The sequence below is a fragment of the Lactuca sativa genome, chromosome 8 (genome assembly GCF_002870075.4).
Source record: "Lactuca sativa cultivar Salinas chromosome 8, Lsat_Salinas_v11, whole genome shotgun sequence".
Classification (NCBI taxonomy): domain Eukaryota; kingdom Viridiplantae; phylum Streptophyta; class Magnoliopsida; order Asterales; family Asteraceae; genus Lactuca; species Lactuca sativa.
Genome location: NC_056630.2, coordinates 77118086 through 77138507, shown reverse-complemented (window position 1 = coordinate 77138507; position 20422 = coordinate 77118086). Strand labels below are relative to the sequence as shown.

The following is a 20422-nucleotide window of genomic DNA, read 5'->3' as shown; positions in this document are numbered from 1 at the left end:
TCTAGAGAATTGAGAGAAAGAAGTCAACGCTAGAGGAAAGGTATCGATCCACGCTGAAAGAAACTAGAGGAAGAACGCTATGAAAATTGAAGTACGTATAAGCTTGCCAATAAGTTGACTGCAGAAAAGGAGTCTACTAGGTATTGCTGAGAATTTGAGGTACGTTGCTCAAACTGATAACTTGATGAAGTTTAAGTCATCGATAATGAAATTGAAGTGTTAATGAAATTTATATGAGTTTTTAATTAAACTTTATCAACGAGTTAAAAAAAAAAAAGTCGATCTGGATTGTGAGAAGCGTATTTTGGCCCAAATTAGTCAAACGTTGTGAAGTTTTTAATTCCTATTGTTAGATGATTAAATTAAAGAATTTGTGAAGTTAATATGCTGATTTGTATGTTATAAGGGTATGTAATTGGAGGGATTAAGCACCAGATAATTGGGGATTATATCATTAGTGCATAACATTGTAATCAGATCGAAGATACTCTTTTTTTGATTGGGATATGATGCAAGTCTTATTTCAAAAACATAAATAATACCTAAACCATAGGCACATGATAGATTGTTGTTAACATATGTTGAATGATACGGTGTTTCAAATTGAAACTCTAGGCATCGTTAGTTGATAATGATATTAAGTTATAGGAAATTGTTTATTATTCACATGATGATGTTCTTCGATGGAATTGATAGATAACTACAAACATTCTGGATTATGGCGCTGGTATATATAGGTAAAGAGTCTGATACAATTTGATTGCAAATTGCAGAAAGAAATTGATAAAAGAATAAGAACGGATAAAAGAAGGAAAATAGTTGTATCTAAAAACTTGTCAACTTTCAAGAGGTTGACTCTCTATCTCCCACCAAAAGTTTCTTACAAAAAAAGTGGTCGTCCCCTCTCTAATCTGTATACACACACACACACATCTCAGCACTCCTAACAAACCCGAAAAAAGCTGAAACTGACACTCACTTTCACTGTTCAGGCCTAAACCAAGTGTCACCACCTCCTCAATTATCATCTATTTGATGTGGTACAAAAGGAAAATAATGAATGCATGATCCATCGATTATATGAATTGGGAACCTATTTATTTAAAGAAGGATAATTGATGCAAAATCTCCAAACCCATCCTTCTTTTTCACTAGCAAAAATGGGCTCGAGAAAGCGCCCCGTCTATACTTAATCATTCCGCCTCTTACAACTCTGTTACCAGCCTTTCTTTTAATCTTTCTACATCATATTTTTGAAATTAGGATATCAATACGGACGGATATTTAATGGCTCTTTTATGTCCTTCAATACAATTCCATGTTTACGTCCGTGATCGGATGGTAACCCTTTGCGGATTTGAAATACTTCATCAAATGCGTCCAATACCCCCGATCTCTTAGAACATACTATCGTTTCTTCATAGTGTCCCTCCATAAACTTTTTTATGAGACCAAGGATCTCCTTAACGACGTGCTCTCTCTCAAAGTTACATGTTCACTTCTCCACTCGAACTTCATTCCCTATGTTTTCCATTTTACTTGAATCGAACCTAATGAAGCCAACTATTGAATCACCATGACAATGCAAGCCAACGAGCAACGAGGGAAGAAATCGTTTAGCATTTTGATCCCTTTCATCCAAAGTTTTATGGATTTACACACGCCTTCGCCTTCTACCGTCTCGCCACTCCCATTGGAGGGTATTCCAGATTGCTAATCCCTCCTTTTCCACTAAAATTTCATTAAAGTGAAGTTATGGGATGCCCCGCTATCAATTAGTACCACCAACTATTTGTTTCCCCACCATGAATCCTCCTACTAAATTTAAGAACACTTTTATGGCACCGTTTTCCTTGATAGAGAGATAGAGAGGTGGATTTCTTTTACGAGCCAAAAAATTAAAAGTAACCGATTTAGAAGATCATAACGCATGTTTTGGCACTAACATGAAACTTTATTGTCTATTTTGTATTAAAATTAACAATGTTGCATGAGGTCCAAAAAAGTTAAAACATCGTTGCATAAATAAGTATCTAACCCTTTTATTATTAGTCATAATAACAATAATTGTTGAAATTACACAAAATATTGTTCCCAACATCTTCATTTCTTATATCAATTTAGGACAAAGAAACAGAAGGTTTTCATGTACTTACAACTGAAACCTCACTACAAATCCTAATCTACTCTCATTCAACTACACTCAACCCTAATCTAAAACAGATTATACGAAGAGAAACATCTGATTATTAATCTATCAACAAAACAACCAAAAGACTTTAACAACTTGTTAACAACACAAGATCAGAGAGAAGTAGAAAACACGAACAACGAAAGAAGAGAAAACCCTAGATCTATCTTGTAAGCTGAAGACTCTCATCTGCCAAAATATCTTCTCTCTCTTCTTTTATATCTCAGTATTAAGTATATGGATCAACCCGACCATATCAAAAGATCCGCGTGCGTATCCGTCCCTGCATTTACACTCTAAACCCACTACAAATACTTTTAACATAATAACTCCTTTAAGAAAACAAATAAATATAAGATTGAAATACTCCACTATTTTCAACATTCCCCCTCAATCGAAATATTTATTTGTTTTCCTTAAAAATATCAACGAGACCCATTTTTTTAGATAAAAAATCATGTTGTTTGATATTCAAAGATTTTGTAAGTATATCTGCATTCTGTTCAGAAGAAACAATTTTAACAAGTTTTATAACTCCATTTGAAATTTTTTCTCTTACAAAATGCAGGTCAATCTCAAAATGTTTAGTTCTTTCATGAAACACTGGATTAAGAGCTAACTTAATCGTTGAATCATTATCACAAAATACAGAAACTGGAATAAAATTCTTAAATCCTAATTCAAAAAAGATTTTCAAAACCCAAATTATTTCACATGTAATAGACCCAAGAGCTCTATATTCAGCTTCAGTGGAAGATCTAGAAACAGTAGACTGTTTCTTACTTTTCCATGAAATCAAACAATTATTAAAATATACTAAGTACCCTGTTACAAATTTCCTTGTAGTTAGACATTTTGCCCAATCTGCATCAACAAATCCACTTAACATAAAATTATCAGATTTAGTTATTGCAATTCCTTTTCCAGGACATCCTTTTAAATATCTTAACAACCTTAAAGCAATTTTTAAATGAGATTTCCTAGGTTTGTGCATAAATTGACTTAGCACTTGAACTCCATAAGCAATAAACAAAGAAGCACACAATTTTTCATTCCATTTTCTAGGAGCTTGCTTTAAACCATATAATGATTTTGTAAGCTTGCAAACCCTAGAATCATTTTCAGAATAATATCCAGGGGGAAGAGACATATACACATCCTCAGATAGATCACCATAAAGGAAAGCATTATTTATATCTAACTGATATAAAGGCCAAGAATTATGCACATATAAGGAAATAACAATCCGAATAGTCACAATCAATCCCTTCTCTTTGATTATACCCCTTAGCAACTAACCGGGCTTTATATCTTTCAACTTCACCATTTGACTTATATTTAATTTTAAAAACCCACTTGCAACCAATTGGTTTTCTGTTTTTAGGTAAATTTGTTATTTCCCAAGTGTGATTACGATGAAGAGCTTCCATTTCTTCATTCATGGCATTTACCCAATTAGGATCAGATAGAGCCTCATAGTAATTTTTAGGCTCTACAGTCTTATTCAGATTCGAAATAAAACATTTAGCATCAGTATTAAGCAAAGAATAGTTAACAGATCTTTCTATGCCATATTTATATTTTCCTTCTATAACATAATCAGCAAATTTAATTGGCATATGTGATTCACGTCTAGACCTAGATGCACCTATAGATAGTTCTACTGAAGGGGTTGAAGACATATGACTATTTTCCTCAGACATATCAGAAGATAAAGGAATAGAACCAACAGAATGAGGCATATTTACCTCGCCACTACGGTTGACTGACTCAATTAAGTCACTGTCATCCAAGTCAGTAGCTGCATTAATACCATCCTCCTGTGACTCCACTCTCAGTTCATCTAAATTTATAGAATCATTTAAGTATTCATTTTTATCAAAGTCATCATAGGAAAAGGGATCAACAGGACCAAAAGTATTAAAAGTTTTATCACCAACAATTGACCTCAATTTATAAGGAAACACTGACTCATAAAACTTCACATCCCTGGATACAAAAGAACAATTAGTATCCAAACTAAGAAGTTTATAGGCTTTCTTATCAGATGAATATCCTAACAAAACACATTTTTCTGCACGCACAAAAAATTTATCAGATACATTTTGTCTAGCAGCAAAACAAAGACAACCAAAAACTCTTAAATGATCAAAGTTAGGAGTTTTTTTAAAAACAAGTTCATAAGGAGATAACCCATTCAAAACAGAAGTAGGCATTCTATTTATCAAAAAAACAGAAGTTAAAACAGCATCTCCCCAATACTTAATAGGAACCCCTGACTGAAACATAAGAGAACGTGCCACATTAAGAATATGTCTATGCTTTCTTTCCACAACTCCATTCTGTTGTGGAGTGTAAGCACAAGAGGTCTGATGAATGACTCCATGTTCTATACAATAAAACTTCATTTGATTATTTACAAACTCTGTTCCATTATCAGACCTTATAGTCTTAATGTTAACACCAAACTGATTTAATAGAATATTTACAAAAACCTTAAAACAATCAAAAACTTCACTTTTAGATTTTAAAAGAAAAGCCCAAGTTGCCCTAGAAAAATCATCCACGATAGTCAAAAAATACTTATAACCCTCAACAGAAGCCAATCTATAGGGACCCCAAACATCTAGATGAATCAATTCACCTAATTGAGATGAATGATGTTGACTATGAGAAAAGGATTCTCTAGTCTGTTTTGCTTTATGACAAGTATCACAAGGAGGTAAGGATTCACTTCCAAAATTCAGTTTATCTTTTAGAGCACTTAAAGCCTGGTCAGCAGGATGACCAAGTCTACTGTGCCAGGTAAATTTTGAAACAAAACACTTAGGAATAGTTAAACTAGCAGAATTACCTAAGGGAACATGATCAAGGTAATAAAGACCCCCTGATTCCCTACCATTCTCCACCATCTCCTTTGACAGTGAATCCTGAATTTTACAATTATGTTCAGAAAATACAACTTCACAACCACTATCCTTACAAAGCTTGTGTACAGACAAAAGATTAACATTAAAGTCTGGAACAGCAAACACATCAAATAAAGTAAGGTGAGAAGATAATTGAATGTTCCCTATTTTGTTAATAGGAGCAGAAGACCCATTAGGATGTTTAACAAGAAGATTGAGCTTAGACACATCCACTGTGTCTCGAAGTTGTGACTCAGAGGCTATCATATGTTGATTTGCCCCTGAGTCAACAATCCAACTCTGAGAATTATTTTCACTGACAACAGAATTACAACAAGTAAACGAACATGTACCTGCCATATTAGCAGCAACAGATACATCCTCATTGATAGAACTGTCACTAATAAGACGAAGAAATTTGGAGTATTGTTCACTTGTAAGATAGTGAGCATTACTCTTGTTAACAGTCTCAGAAGAACCTACAATATTGTTATTTGAACTGACAGAAGATGAATTTACAGAAAAGGATTTACTTTGGTTATTACTTTCATTTTTCTGTTTAAAATCCTTTGGAAAACCAATCAGTTTATAACATCTATCTATTGTATGGCCTTTAAGATTACAATGTTTACATTGCAATCCTTGATTTCTGATCCTGTTTAGACCTTGTCCCTTCTTAAAATCATTAACTTTACTGTTAAACACAGACACCTGAGACTTCGAAGGAACAATAGAATTTAAAGACCCATTCCTTTGAAGAGATTCTTCTCTAGAAAGAATGGAAAAAGCAGATTTAACATTTGGTAAAGGATCCATCAAAAGAATATGACTTTTTACTTGATTATATGACTCATCAAGACCACTCAGAAACTGCATTAGTTTCATCAGTTTAGAATGATCATTAAGTTTAGTAGCAGCCTCACATACACATTCAGTTAAACTAGTCAAACCATCAAATTCCTTCCATAAAGAATCAAGTTTATTGTAATAATCGGAAAGAGACGAACCATTCTGTTTCAAAGTATTAATTTGTTGATGGATATTGAAAACTACAGATCCATCAGCCTTATTATAAGTTTCAAATAATTCATCCCAAATATCCTTAGCTTTATCAGAGTAAACATGACTAGCATAAATGGATTCAGAAATAGACCCTAAAATCCAATTGCATACAACAGCATTAACTCGTTCCCATTTAGAGGTTTTAGAGACATCAGTTTTTTCAAGAGTTAAAGTTCCATCCACAAAACCCAACTTATTCCTAGCCTTCAGACCTCTAGACATGGCACTACGCCATAACCGATAATTTTCATTTCCAGTCAGTTTAATGGTTATGATTGAGGCTACAGCATAATCAGAAGGATGAACATATAAAGGATCATCAAAATCGGCAGTAGTACCATCTTTAGGAGTACCACTGCCTTCAGGAGTATCTCCTTCCATTCTAAATCACAAGGAACACACAGAAAAGATAGGAAATACACAACACACAGAACAAGTAACCGACCCTGTGTTGACTTAAGTCCAGATGGTCACCACAGTATGTCGGGGCCCAAGACAGTCAACCACAGAGTCAAAGAAACAGCCAAGAAACAAACACAGTATACGCGAAAACAAAGAAGAAAATAGAAGAACAAGAACACCCTCACAGTGCTATAGAAGGCGATGTTGTTTTTTTGTTTTTCTTCAAATCGACTCCCTAAATCCGTTCCCTACAAGGGTTTATCGGTGATGAAATCCGACCCCAAGAGGATTATTTCAGATAAGGGATTAATCGATAGCTTCCAGAACGTATTTCCTTTTGTTCAAACTTGTAGTCACAACGACAAGAAGATGAGAAGAAGCGCCAATCTGCAAGACCAATCAAAAATCTCGCAGTACCAGGATCCAAAGAGCAAACTAGGGTAAATAGAAAACGAACCCTAGATCTAACATATTTAACAGAAAACAAAAAACAAAAAATAAAGGAATCGATGTACCTTTTTTAAATCGTTGAGAGCGAAGATCACCAAACGACGATCAGCCAACCAAGCCGTCGGGATCAAAGAACATGAGCCTTAGATCTCTGATACCATGTTGAAATTACACAAAATATTGTTCCCAACATCTTCATTTCTTATATCAATTTAGGACAAAGAAACAGAAGGTTTTCATGTACTTACAACTGAAACCTCACTACAAATCCTAATCTACTCTCATTCAACTACACTCAACCCTAATCTAAAACAGATTATACGAAGAGAAACATCTGATTATTAATCTATCAACAAAACAACCAAAAGACTTTAACAACTTGTTAACAACACAAGATCAGAGAGAAGTAGAAAACACGAACAACGAAAGAAGAGAAAACCCTAGATCTATCTTGTAAGCTGAAGACTCTCATCTGCCAAAATATCTTCTCTCTCTTCTTTTATATCTCAGTATTAAGTATATGGATCAACCCGACCATATCAAAAGATCCGCGTGCGTATCCGTCCCTGCATTTACACTCTAAACCCACTACAAATACTTTTAACATAATAACTCCTTTAAGAAAACAAATAAATATAAGATTGAAATACTCCACTATTTTCAACAATAATAATGCTAATAACTTTAAGATAATTTGAATTGTAGAACTTTATTCCTCATCATGTTTTGTATACTTAGAAAATGATGTGGAGGATGAAATGACAACAACTTGGGCCAAATATCATCTTATAAGGTTTTAGATTACAAATTGGGTAATTTTGGTGAATAAAATGTAAGTTTTTGCTAATGTGGATAATAAATAAAGTGCCTTGCTTATATTGGCATATCATCAATCTGAAATCAACTCGATTCATCTTTTTTTTTTAAAGCTTTTGGGAAATTGGAATTCTTTTGGAAACTCAAATCTCTCTCTCTCTCTCTCTCTCCATATGTGTGTGTGTGTGTGTGTTTGTATATATTATAGCTATCTCAACAAGTCAACATGTCAAGTGGTGAGATATTTCTTGAGCTTTCATTAATTGGAAATTTCTTGGAAACTCATCTCTCTCTCTTTCTACAGACATAGTTTGTTTCATTGAGGTGCTGGAACTGCATACATTCTCTCACAACAAATCAACATACCAATGGCATCTTCATCATCATCTCCGGCCTTTTCTTCTCAATCATGGAATCATGATGTTTTCCTAAGTTTTAGAGGAGAAGATACTCGCAAGACGTTTGTGGATCATCTCTACACAGCTCTTGTACAAAAAGGGATATACACTTACAAAGATGACGAGACACTTCCTCGGGGCGAATTGATCAATCCATCTCTTATGAAGGCTATAGAAGAGTCACAGATTGGCGTCATCGTATTCTCTGAAAACTATGCCGATTCTTCATGGTGCTTAGATGAACTTGCACATATCATGAAATGCAAAGATACGAGAGGCCAAATACTTATACCCATATTTTATGGCGTTGATCCATCTGAAGTTCGAAAACAGAAACAAAAATATGGAGAAGCATTTGTTAAGCATGAGTTGGAGAACAAAACCAAGGTTGAATCATGGAGAAAAGCACTTGTGGATGCAAGTAACATTTCTGGATGGGAACCATAGCACATTGCCAACGGGTAATCTTCTTTCTCTTTCTGCACTGTTTATGCTTAAATCATGTGTGCTCTATCAACAGCAACCTCAACCAAAACTCCAGCATATCCTGGTCTACCTGAACTGTTATAGACTTAATTGAGTTCTAATTCTAATTTTAATTCTGTATTTAATCCCTTGCTTGTTAAACGATGATGAGGCTATGGAGCTCTTTTGCAAGCATGCACCATGTGGTCACAAACATAAAAAAGATTATGAGCTGCTTTCAAAAAGTGTGGTTTCTTATGCTGGTGGACTCCCATTAGCACTTACAGTTCTTGGTTGTTTTCTATGTGGAAAAGACATTAATGAGTGGAGGAGTGCAATAGCCAGATTGAAAGAGATCCCAGATACAAATATTGTGGAAAAGCTACAGATCAGCTTTGATGGACTTACACCGGTTGAGAAAGAGTTGTTTCTTGATATTGCATGCTTCTTCAGAGGTCAGTATAAAAATGAAGGGATAATGGCAATGCTTGATGCTTGTGGTTTTTACCCTGTTATAGGCATAAAGGTGTTGTTAGAAAAGGCGCTCATAACAATTTCAGATGGAAGGTTTGATATGCATGATCTGTTGCAAGAAATGGGACGCTACATTGTTAGAGGGGAACACCCTGAGAATCCAGAAAAACATAGTAGAGTTTGGAAGAAGGAAGATGTTCTAAAAATTTATGCTATGGATGCGACGAAGGTAATGATTAAGCTATCTATGCATGTTATATATGTATAGTTTGGAAGAAGGAAGATGTTCTAGAATCCTGATATCATTTTGCATCTATTACAGGAACTTGACATGGTTAAAGCAGTAAGAATTGAATGCAATAGCTATGATCTAGTAGAACTTCCTTCGGTTGCAAACCTGAAAAACCTCCGGTGGATTGATTGGAGAGGTGATCTTGCAAGTCCATTTCCTACTAACTTTCCACCAAAGAACCTTTGTTGTCTGATATTGGATGACATCTCGCAGAAACGACTTTGGAGGGGTTATAAGGTAATTCTTATACTCTATCAAAATAACAAATTAAAACAAAGTGGATGAAGAATTATCGACCTTACTTGCCTAATTCAGAGATGAAATTATAAGTAGTTATACGGCTATGAGCACATAGTTATGTCACTCGTCATTGGTGTCATGAAGCAATATCACTTTATTTTGGTATGTTTTTAATTTTGGTAAGTAGGGCTTAACATACATATTTTAATCTATGTGGCTGAGGTTGAATATCAATATTTTTATTTTATTTTTAATCTTAATCTAACCCTCCGGCGTACCGGCGCGGTAGGCCTGTTATAACCATAAATGATTATATATCGCCACCCATTCCTTTCTCCTCTGCCACCATCCCCACCAGCACAACCGCCACCACCACTACCACCATCTCTGACACACCCCACCACTGTTACCTCTGTCACTTATACTGCCGCCAACTTCGTTGCAACCACCTCTTCTACCACTGTCATAATCATATATGATTACTCAGTCTGTGAGTCTGTGAATAGATATATATGTATAATCATTTATGATTAGGCATACCCTGCTGCTGTCGGTACACTACATCGTTAAAGCGGAAAATGAGAAATATGTGGTTGAGGTTGAATCTTAAGATCTCTATTTTTTTTAATCTCAAGTGAACCGTCCCGTGTGTGTGTGTGTGTATATATATATATATATATATATATATATATATATATCCGGTAAGAAATTTTTTTTGGTAGGAAGGTAAGAATTTTTTCTACATATTTTTTTTACGAACAAAATAAATGAATCACTAGATGATTCATTTATAAGATGATTCACAAGAAAAAAATTCCCAGAAAAACATCTTTATGATTCATTTTTAAGTAAATTAAGAAAAAATTCATTTTTATGATAATTTTAGTGAATAACAACAAAATCATTATATAAATGAATCATCGAGATGTTTTTTTGAGAATTTTTTCTTGTGAATCATCTTACAAATGAATCATCTAATGATTCATTTTGTTTGTTCACGAAAAAAAATGTAGAAAAAAAACTTCTTACCTTCCTATCAAAAATTTCCTTCTTATTTAATCTTGACTATATATATATATATATATATATATATATATATATATATATATATATATATATATATATATATATATATATATTTATATGAGATCCGTTGACAACTCATAGTTTCCCGAGAACCTGACAATTAAAAGTGGAGCGTTAGATCAAAGTAAACTCATTAAGGGTGTGATCGTCATCTAAACAATCTCATTTAGTGTTCAATTTTTTGTGTTATTGGAAATATTATTAAAAGTCTTAAAATTAACATAATAAATACGAAATTTCATATTTTTTTTTAAATAAAAATTTTAGATTTTTTTAAAAAATATAGATTTTTTAATTTTTTTTTTGAAAAACTTTAAATTTTTAAAAAATTGAAAAAATATTATTTTTTAAAAACTGCTTGGACCTTTTAAAAACAGTAAATTTTGAAAAATCAATAAATTAAAAAAAAAACTGCAATATTTGTAAAAAAAACTATAATTTTTTAACCAAAAAAATCAAAGTTTTAGGTGCATATATGCATATTTTTCAATTACATATATGCATCTTTCTTATACTATAATATTCATAAGTAATCATATATAAAAATCCATTGTTTTTAATAATCTATAAGCACAATAATACAAGTATTTTATTCGATACAAAATAAAATATCAAAAAACAAAAAATACTACAAAATTTCAAAATGTTTTTATGTCTTCGTGTCAAGATTTCCATATTTTCTTTAATTCATCACTTTTCACCTCTTCAATATTTTCCAGAAATTCTTCCAAATCTACAAGAAAATGAAAAAAAAATTGATTAATGCAAGAAAACTCACAAAAAATACATATGTGCATATAGACGTAATTCATATGTTATTCACTTGTGATTTGTATGTGAATCACATGTAATTCATATGAGATTTACGTGTTAATTACATATGAATCACATGTAATTCATATGTGAATCACTTGTAAATTACTTGTGAATTACATGTGATTCATATGTAAATTACATATGAATCACATGTAACTCATATGGGATTCACTTGTGATTTATATGTGATTTACATGTGAATCACATGTAATTCATATGTAAATCACTTGTGATTTACTTGTGAATTATATGTGATTCATATGTAAATTACATATGAATCACATGTAACTCATATGTGATTCACTTGTGATTTGCATGTGATTTACATGTGAATCACATGTAATCCATATGTGAATCACTTGTGATTTACTTGTGAATTACATGTGATTCATATGTAAATTACATATGAATAACATGTAACTCATATGTGATTCAATTGTGATTTACATATAATTCATACATGATTCCATGTGATTTACATGTGAATTTAAAGGTGGTAAATATGTAAATTAAAGAGTGGAAAGTTGTTATGATTGGAATACTACAAATGTGGATATGTAAATTCAAGATTGGAATTAGAATTGAAATCGGAATGTGAAATTTTGGTTGGCTGGAATGGAATTCAATAATAAAAATGAAATCTTTATTTATATTTAAATATTTTTTGTTTATTATAAATGCATAAAACTAAGCTTTCTATTTTTATTTATTTCAATATATGTAATGGGAGCATTTTGATCTTTTATTAAAAAAGAAAAAATAAAAATATTGAGTACCTTTGATGGAAGCAGTCATGGCAATGAAAGTTTGTTCCACATTGGTGAAATCTTTTGAACTGGTTTCAAGAAAAGAATTCCAAGTTCAATTCACTGGAAACAAAGGACAAAAAAAATGAATTTATAAACTACTTTTTCTTTATGTTTTTTCTATAACGAAGATGATGAATAATTAAATTAAAAAAGATTTTTAATCTTATAAAGATAATTATTCCCATATCACGATACATGTTATGATCTAATTAATTATAAGCCACTTTTAATTAGAAGAAAGAGTACCTCATCATCAAAGAGTCTGTTCATTGCATCATAATTGATTTTGAACTTAGTTTCTGCACAAATATGCAAAAAGATATACAGTCATAATAAGCAATATAGCAACAATTTTTATATGTTGATATTTCCAAAATTACCCTCACACATATCCATATAAAAAGAACAAACCTTGTTGGTGAAAAGTTGACTAGCAGCTTCTGCAACAGATTGGGCTGGCTTAGCATTCTTAGCTTCCAATGGTTGTCCTTTTTTTTTTTTTTTTTTTTTTGTCTTTCTTGTTTCATATAAAATAATAATTCATGGATATTACTTGAAAAGTTAATTGATCTCTATTTTTTTTTACCATTTATAAAAAAAATATGAAAAAAAAGAAAAAAAAGTTACCTCTTTTTTGCTTGCAACAGTTTCAGCTGCAGCAGCAACAAGTGCTTGTGCTTCCTGAATTTCCCATCAGAAAAATCATTTTGAATAGATTGCTCACTTGCAAAGATCACTAGTTTTAATTTTAATCTAAAATCTAAATGGAAAATATGGAAATTAGTAATTATTTAAGAAACACAAATACGATATACAATTAATCATAAATGTAGCATAACTCACCCATGTTATGCAACAATATGTAATCCCCTTTTTGCAACCTGCAATAAGGTTCCAAAAGAAAACTCAGTTATGAAAAAAAGAAAGTTATGGCAATTTTAATGGTGAAAATGAAAATATAATGTAATCAATGCCACTAATCTCTTAGCTTTGTGCAAAAACAGTAACCCATATGTTTCTTCCTAATGTCATTAGAGTAATCGGAGGCATTGCCTAAATAGAAAAATCAAAGAAAAAACAGATGAGTTATAGTTCGTTTTCATCAAGGATTTAGAAACAAAAACACAAGCCATGGTAGCCAACTTGGTGCCTAAATATCAACATATATTTCTATTTGTGTGCAATTGAATTCATATTGTGAATGTTTTGAAATCTTAAAAAGCTATACAACCAATAGGATAATTACACTAAATTAAGGGAATCAACCTTATTCAAGTTCCATAACGATGGGGAAACTTTACTAGTACATGTATCAACTAATTTTGATGTAAATAATTATAAAGGAAATTAAATTTGCTCAAATTACTTTTTCCTTCTTATCCATTTTAGATTTCTTTCCAAATTAAACTGTGTTTTTAGGATGTGTTTTTCATTTAGTCACTTTAAATCCAAAGTAAAAAGAGACAGAGGAGCAATATTTTATTTTGATTCCTAGTCTTTTTTTTCTTATGCACCTACTGTGTCTCTTTATTTTAGTCAGAGCAAAACAACCTTTGCAAGTTTTGTTGATTCATCAACCATTCCAGATATATGCTTATCAGGTATTCTTGGAGCCAGCAACAAAATCATCATAATGGATTAGAAAACTAGCTTTTTTTAGCATCACATTCACCTATTAAACAATTAAATTAAGTGTAATGAGTTCGATTGAAAAGCAGAGTAAGATCAAACTTAGGTTAAAAGTCAAAACCACTTCCATGAACTATAAAAATTTGGTTCAGAGCTCGATAGGAACTCTGCTGCTATTCATCAATGGTAGTACAACATATGAAATTCAAGGAGACGAGAGAAGATTAAAAGGCCAGAAAAAAAGGATTCCGCTAAGCGAGATTAGAACATAAAAGATCGAATCTTATGAGAGATAAGCAAACCTTACAAATAGAGCAAGGCTCAACAATCGAAGCTTATAGCAGAGATGCGAATCGACAATCAAAGACGAGACGAAGATTTATTGCCGGTGAGGATGAGAAAATGTGAGGCGGAGATGGAGGATTTAACGTTGATTTTCTCAAGGCTAAACAACAGGAAGAAAAAGAGAGATCTCTGGCGGAGTTGGTATCGGAAGGTGAATGAGTGGCATGAGTATCTAGATCCGGCGAAGCATCAATCGTCTCCGGCGAAGGAGAAGGAGGAGCAGGCATCGTTGCTGGAGAGGGAAAGGAGGTGGCGATAGGTATGGATGGTGATGATAAATTAGTAGTTTTGATTTTAGGAATTCAGAAAATCTATACACCTAATTTACCCCTATAATTTTTTGTTAAAAAACCACATATACCATTGAAGCTATGTTTATTTACCATATTGCCATCTTTGATCTTGACCGTTTAGTTTTTTGATCTAGTGGTCCACTTTTAATTCTCGGGTTCTCGGGAAACTATAGGTTCTCAAATGATCCTTCCTCTCTCTCTCTCTCTCTCTATATATATATATATATATATATATATATATATATATATATATGGGTAAAGTGAATATACCTAACAATCTTATATAAGCTTAAGTACCTAACCTCATCAAACTACGTTATTTTGCATTAAATTTTCATTGCAATCATCCAAGGTTCTTAAAGTTCATCCCTAAACTTGATTTACTTCAAAAATTTTTGGAAATTCATCATTATATTTCTCCTATATCTTTTCATTTGTAGCGGTAGTATATGAAGCCCATCAGGTGGTATTCGATAGAAAAAACGTGATGTAAAAGAATGATATATTCTTGAAAGTCCAAAGATTTTGGAAGTAATCAAGTTATGGGGTTGAAGTTTAAGAACCTTAGGAAATTACAATGTAAATATGATACAAACCGATGTAGTATTATGGAGTTAGGTACCTAAGCTTATATAAGGTTGTTAGCTATATTCACTTTACCCATATATATATATATACATAACCCTCTTTATTTGGGCGCTGATAAACATGACCGAAACGACCAGTTGTATCATAGTTCCGTCATTAGATGGTCGGAAGTGTTCCAACAATCGATTCTTCAATTCCGTCATACTTATAATGTTTGTCGAACCCTACTTACCAAAATTAAATTGATAACTATTAAGGAAATACTAATCTTAATTAAATATAAAAGATAACCCTCTTCATTTGTGGTGGTGATAAACACGACCAAAACATATCAAAGGCTTGTTAAAAAAGATCCACATTATGTAAGGTAGGAATCTCCCTTCGTCAAGTTAGAAGTGTTCATGATTCAGGTCAACTATAACCTGTCCAGTTCATTTGTTAAACTGGTTATTTGGATTGTGTTGTTCTTTGATTTTCGGGTGAAACCAAATAAATAGCTTGTCGGATGTTTTAGTCCCAGTTTTATATATTTTTAATGGGAAGTGATTCGCACCCAACAATTTTTCTCCATACACAACAATTTATGTTTTATGGAGTTGTCGAATGTTTTTGTATGGAAATTTTTTGTTGTGTATGAATCAGTACCCATTTTTAATAGGGGCCGGCCGAAGCCCAAACTTTTGCAAATAGTATAATTTTTTTAGTATATATTTCATATGTTTTGGCTTGTTTCACGTGTATATATTTTTTAATTTACTTTAAGCTCTTATTACCTTGATATACTTTGACTTGTTTGCACTTGTATGGAACAGCATCTTCCAAATCTGAAGATCTTGGAACTTGTTAGATTGAATAACCTAATCATGACACCAGATTTTGATAGAATTCCAAATCTTGAAAGACTCATTCTTCGTGGATGCCAGCGTTTAAAAAAGATTCATCCATCGATTGGAAACTTGGAAAGGCTCATTTTCCTATCTATAGAGTTTTGTTCTGGTCTTAAGATATTTCCACCGATTAAGCGACTAAAGAAACTCGAGACCCTTTCATTATCAGATTGCCCCAAACTTTTTAAGCTCTTGGGGATCCAACAGAAAATGAACGGTCTACTGCATCTTCATTCAAATATTAGTGGGAAAGAAGTTGCATCCTACAAAAAGTATTCTTCAAACTTTGTCGTTACTTGTTGGACGTGTGGTGACACAAAAATTAGAAACCCAGCAGAGGACCTGATTGATGTAGAAGAATGTTGTTTAGAGGAGCCTTATTTACCTCGCAATAACAATACAGTGTTACGGTTTTTTCCCAGAGGCTTAAGAAAGTTAAATCTCCGGTACTGCAGTCTGGGAGATAAAGACATTGACTTTGCTGTTTGGGAGTTTCCCAACTTGGAAGAACTCAATCTAAAAGGAAATAAGTTTTCAAGATTAAATTTTAGTCGATGGCGACTTCCTCAGCTCAAATGGCTGGACGTGTCATGGTGCCAATTACTTGTAGAATTGTGGGATCTGCCATCAAGTATAGCTGTTGTTATAGCGGATAATTGTTGGTCACTTGAAAGCTTTGGAGATATTTCAAACTGTAAGTGGTTGTGGAAAGTCTCATTGTGTGGGTACAACAAACTTGGTCCACTTGTTGGTGACATATTACTAGACTCCATGCTCCAGGTTTACTTTACCTTTATGTTTGGAATTTCACTCTTTATATAAAATCCAAAAAGCAGAATAATTGAACGTGTTTTCCATGGCAGGGAAATGCTCTTGAAGATCACTTTATCAGTGTCAATCTTGGATATAAGATGATTCCAAGGGGGTTTGTTGGTAGGCTGTTTAAGGGGACAACATTTACATTGCGTCTTCCATATGATTGGTACAAAGACTTTTGTGGGTTCTTAATATGCATTGTTACCAAAGCAAGACATCCGCAAATAAATATAATCATCAGGCAGGATGTGGATGAAGATATTCTCTCCGTGCTTTGGCAAGAGTCTAGTGAAGCACCAGCAGATCCTAAATATGATGGAAGTGGGTCAATCATAGGATATGTTTCCTTTAGTTCACTGAGGCACACAACATTATTGAATTCTTCATACAATATGATATCATTTTCAATAGACGGAGGACATCTGAGTGGCTTAGCAGCTAACAGTTATGTTGGAGGTGAGCTCATTCCTTGGGGAAGTAAAGGGGATGAGGTGAAAACAACAAATTGCTCAGAATTTTGGGACAAGGAAAATGAAGATGGTTCAAACACATTTAAAATCCAACAACATGATTCAAAGTCTTCTGTTGAGATCTTATGGCGGCCTTACTACACACAGGTCTGTGGACTTAACTCACTTTCTGAAACTTCTTCTTTTGCATGTTCTCATTTGATAGTCAGTGGTAACGTGTGTTTTTGAAAACCAAAGTCGATCTACAAAATAATATTTCCATCTGTCTCCAACTTTCAAATCCAACCAACCAACCAAACACATTATAGATTCCAAATCTTACCAACTGTCGGTTTTTCCAAACAAATATGTTTTTTTTTTCTTGGACACCCACTAAAGTCCATTCATTTGAATCTGGTTTGTAAATCTTTCAAAGGATTTGACATGTATATATGGTAAATGACAAAATTGCTCTTCTTTCGTAATTATCTTATCTGTTTCACTAATCATTTTAGATAATTATAAAAATTGTTAAATTACTTTCCTGAAAATTGATTTTTTTTTTACACAAACTGCATAAATACTTCAAAAAAATAAAAGAAATGATTCTTGTCACATATCATTCCAACATATAATACTTTTGTGAATTAATTCTCTACATATTCAATGGGATATTTCATAAAAAAGATTGTTGGCTCGTGGAATCATATACCTGTGGTCCAAAAAATGAAGTAAGAAATTAGGAAAGGTAAAATAAAATTGCTGCTGAACCTAGCTAGCTATTACAGATGAGAACATGGATATGTTGTCTATATCTGCAGAAGAAAGCCTAAAACCATGCTGCAAAAATAAAACCAAACTTACTCTTTTTAGCCTCGTTTAAATTAATTCTGGAGATTAACTTTCATAGTTGGTTGTTATTACTTTGTATTCAATTGCAGAAAGTGGTTGTCAAAGTGAATGTACACGATGATAAAGGAAAGCGGAAGGTTTTGAAGGCAGTTTCCACCCTTTCAGGTTAATAATATATTGTGTTTGTTTTTGTTTTCCTTCTATTTTCACGTGAAACCATATGTTTGACTAAAGCTCGTTTTGAAATATATACATACAGGGGTCGAGTCCATAGCTTTCAGCATGAAAGAGAAGACACTGACTGTCACTGGGGACGTTGATCCAGTTTTTATCGTCGGAAAACTGAAAAAGTATTGCCACACAGAGATAGTGACCATTGGAGCAGCCAAAGGTTGGTAGAAGCTTTCAGCAGGACCTTCAATCCTGAAATCGTACAAGAGTGTCACAATGATTGTGTTATATCTGAGCTCTTAGACTTGAGGGAGTGATGTCAGCAATACCCACTACAAAAAATATGTCAATTAGTGACCAAAACGAAATGGTCACTAACAATAGAATGAGTCGTCACTAAATGATTTAGTGACCAAAATTTCGGTCGTCACTTTTCGTCACTATAGGTCCGTCACAAAACCGATTTAGTGACCAGATATAAATGTGGTCACTAAACAGTGACTAAAATATAGTCGTCACTAAATCTGTGACGACCCGCTTCGTCACTAAATGTTGTCACTAATCAATGAAAGTCGTCACTATTTTATCTACTTAGTGTCCAATAAAAGTTGTCACTGTTTTATCTGATTAGTGACCATAGAAAGTGGTCACTGGTTTATCTAATTAGTGACTATAACTGGTCGTCACTGATTTAGCCTTTTAGACAAAAAAGGGTCAATAATTAAGAAATTTTGAAATATTAAATGTCATTTTTAAAATGAAATATAATAATATCCAATTAGACAAAAGAAAAGGCAAATGCTATAAATGTTTATAATACAACAATAACCAAATAAATCTTCATATAAGAACGGATGATTTCCCACCTAAATTATACATGAAATTATAGAGCTGCTAACACTACAAAAGCAAAATAGAAGTAATCAAATGAAAAGTTCCATTTGTTGGGCATCCTTATGGAATACTTTTCAGACTCCTGCAAAATACAATGATAAAATGGTCATTTACCAAATAGAATGGTCAAATAGTCATTCATTAAATAGAAGGGTAAAATGGTCATGTAGTCAAAGGAGAGTAGGATATTGTTTCTTTTGTTGGTAAGCATTGTTTCTAAATAGAAGGGTAAAATGATCATTTTCTCAAACAAGAGTAAGATACTATTTCTTTTGTGAGTAATCATTGTTTCTAAATAGAAGGGTTAAACGATCATTTAATCTAACAAAATTAAGATATTGTTTCCTTGTTAGCAAGCATTGTTTTTAAATAGAAAGGTAAAATGATCATTGGCCAAAGAGAAGGGTAAAATGACCATTTACTCAAGAAAGAGTTAGACACTACTTCTTTGTTAACAAGAATCATTTCTAATTAGATGGGTAAAATGGTCATTTACTCGGATTCAGATAGTTTATTCTAGTACTGGATACCCATACACGACTTCATGGGAAAAAATCTAGTAAGCTATCTATATATGTGTCTCTTTTCTACTTAATACAAAAAGTCAAGGAACAGAAAAGGGTAAAATGATCATATTATATGGTAGTAGGAATAGAGGGTTGTTACCTTCATATAAGGTAATGTATTATAGATCATAGCAATTTCACTGAGATGCTATACCTACACTCACACAACCAAAAGTTACAATTTTTATAAAAGGGAGTAGAAAAATAATGAGAAACAAAATCTTGAACCTAGTTGACCAAAGAATGAAGGTCAAACCTGAGCCATAAAAGCCAGTATGGAGTAGAACCAAATGTCTCCTTTGTCCCAAAGAAAGAGTATCTAATAATCTAATTATCAACACCATAAATAATATATGGTTACAAAGTAATGAAATCATTTATTTTTTTCTTCCATTTCTTCAAGCTCAAATATTTTTTTACCTCAATAGGATATAAGCCAAAGAGCTAACAATAGGATGTGTTTGAACCTGTCACAATCAAGTTTTTTTTTTTTTTATCTCAATAAAATTGTAATAAAACTAA

The 20422-nt window shown here is 32.8% G+C and overlaps 2 protein-coding genes across 2 annotated transcripts; both read left to right on the top strand.

Moving 5' to 3' along the window:
- On the top strand, positions 1 to 8675 carry LOC111908653 (disease resistance protein RPV1). The gene is made up of 2 exons (XM_052766244.1): positions 1 to 159; positions 8135 to 8675. Exon 2 carries the CDS (start codon positions 8199 to 8201, stop codon positions 8673 to 8675), a length of 477 nt encoding a protein of 158 aa, XP_052622204.1. The 5' UTR covers positions 1 to 159; positions 8135 to 8198.
- A 193-nt stretch (positions 8676 to 8868) lies between these two features.
- On the top strand, positions 8869 to 20050 carry LOC128127741 (disease resistance protein Roq1-like). Its single transcript, XM_052766422.1, has 6 exons — positions 8869 to 9396; positions 9490 to 9696; positions 16078 to 16932; positions 17016 to 17585; positions 18359 to 18434; positions 18529 to 20050. Exons 1-6 carry the CDS (start codon positions 8869 to 8871, stop codon positions 18666 to 18668), a joined length of 2376 nt encoding a protein of 791 aa, XP_052622382.1. The 3' UTR covers positions 18669 to 20050.
- Positions 20051 to 20422: the final 372 nt, after the last annotated feature.

Coding starts and splice junctions, on each gene's coding strand:
- LOC111908653 (XM_052766244.1), top strand. CDS start 8,199: ATGGCATCTTCATCATCATCTCCGGCCTTTTCTTCTCAATCATGGAAT.
- LOC128127741 (XM_052766422.1), top strand. CDS start 8,869: ATGGAGCTCTTTTGCAAGCATGCACCATGTGGTCACAAACATAAAAAA. Junction 9,697..16,077: donor GACTTTGGAGGGGTTATAAG/GTAATTCTTATA, acceptor TGTATGGAACAG/CATCTTCCAAATCTGAAGAT. Junction 18,435..18,528: donor GGCAGTTTCCACCCTTTCAG/GTTAATAATATA, acceptor ATATACATACAG/GGGTCGAGTCCATAGCTTTC.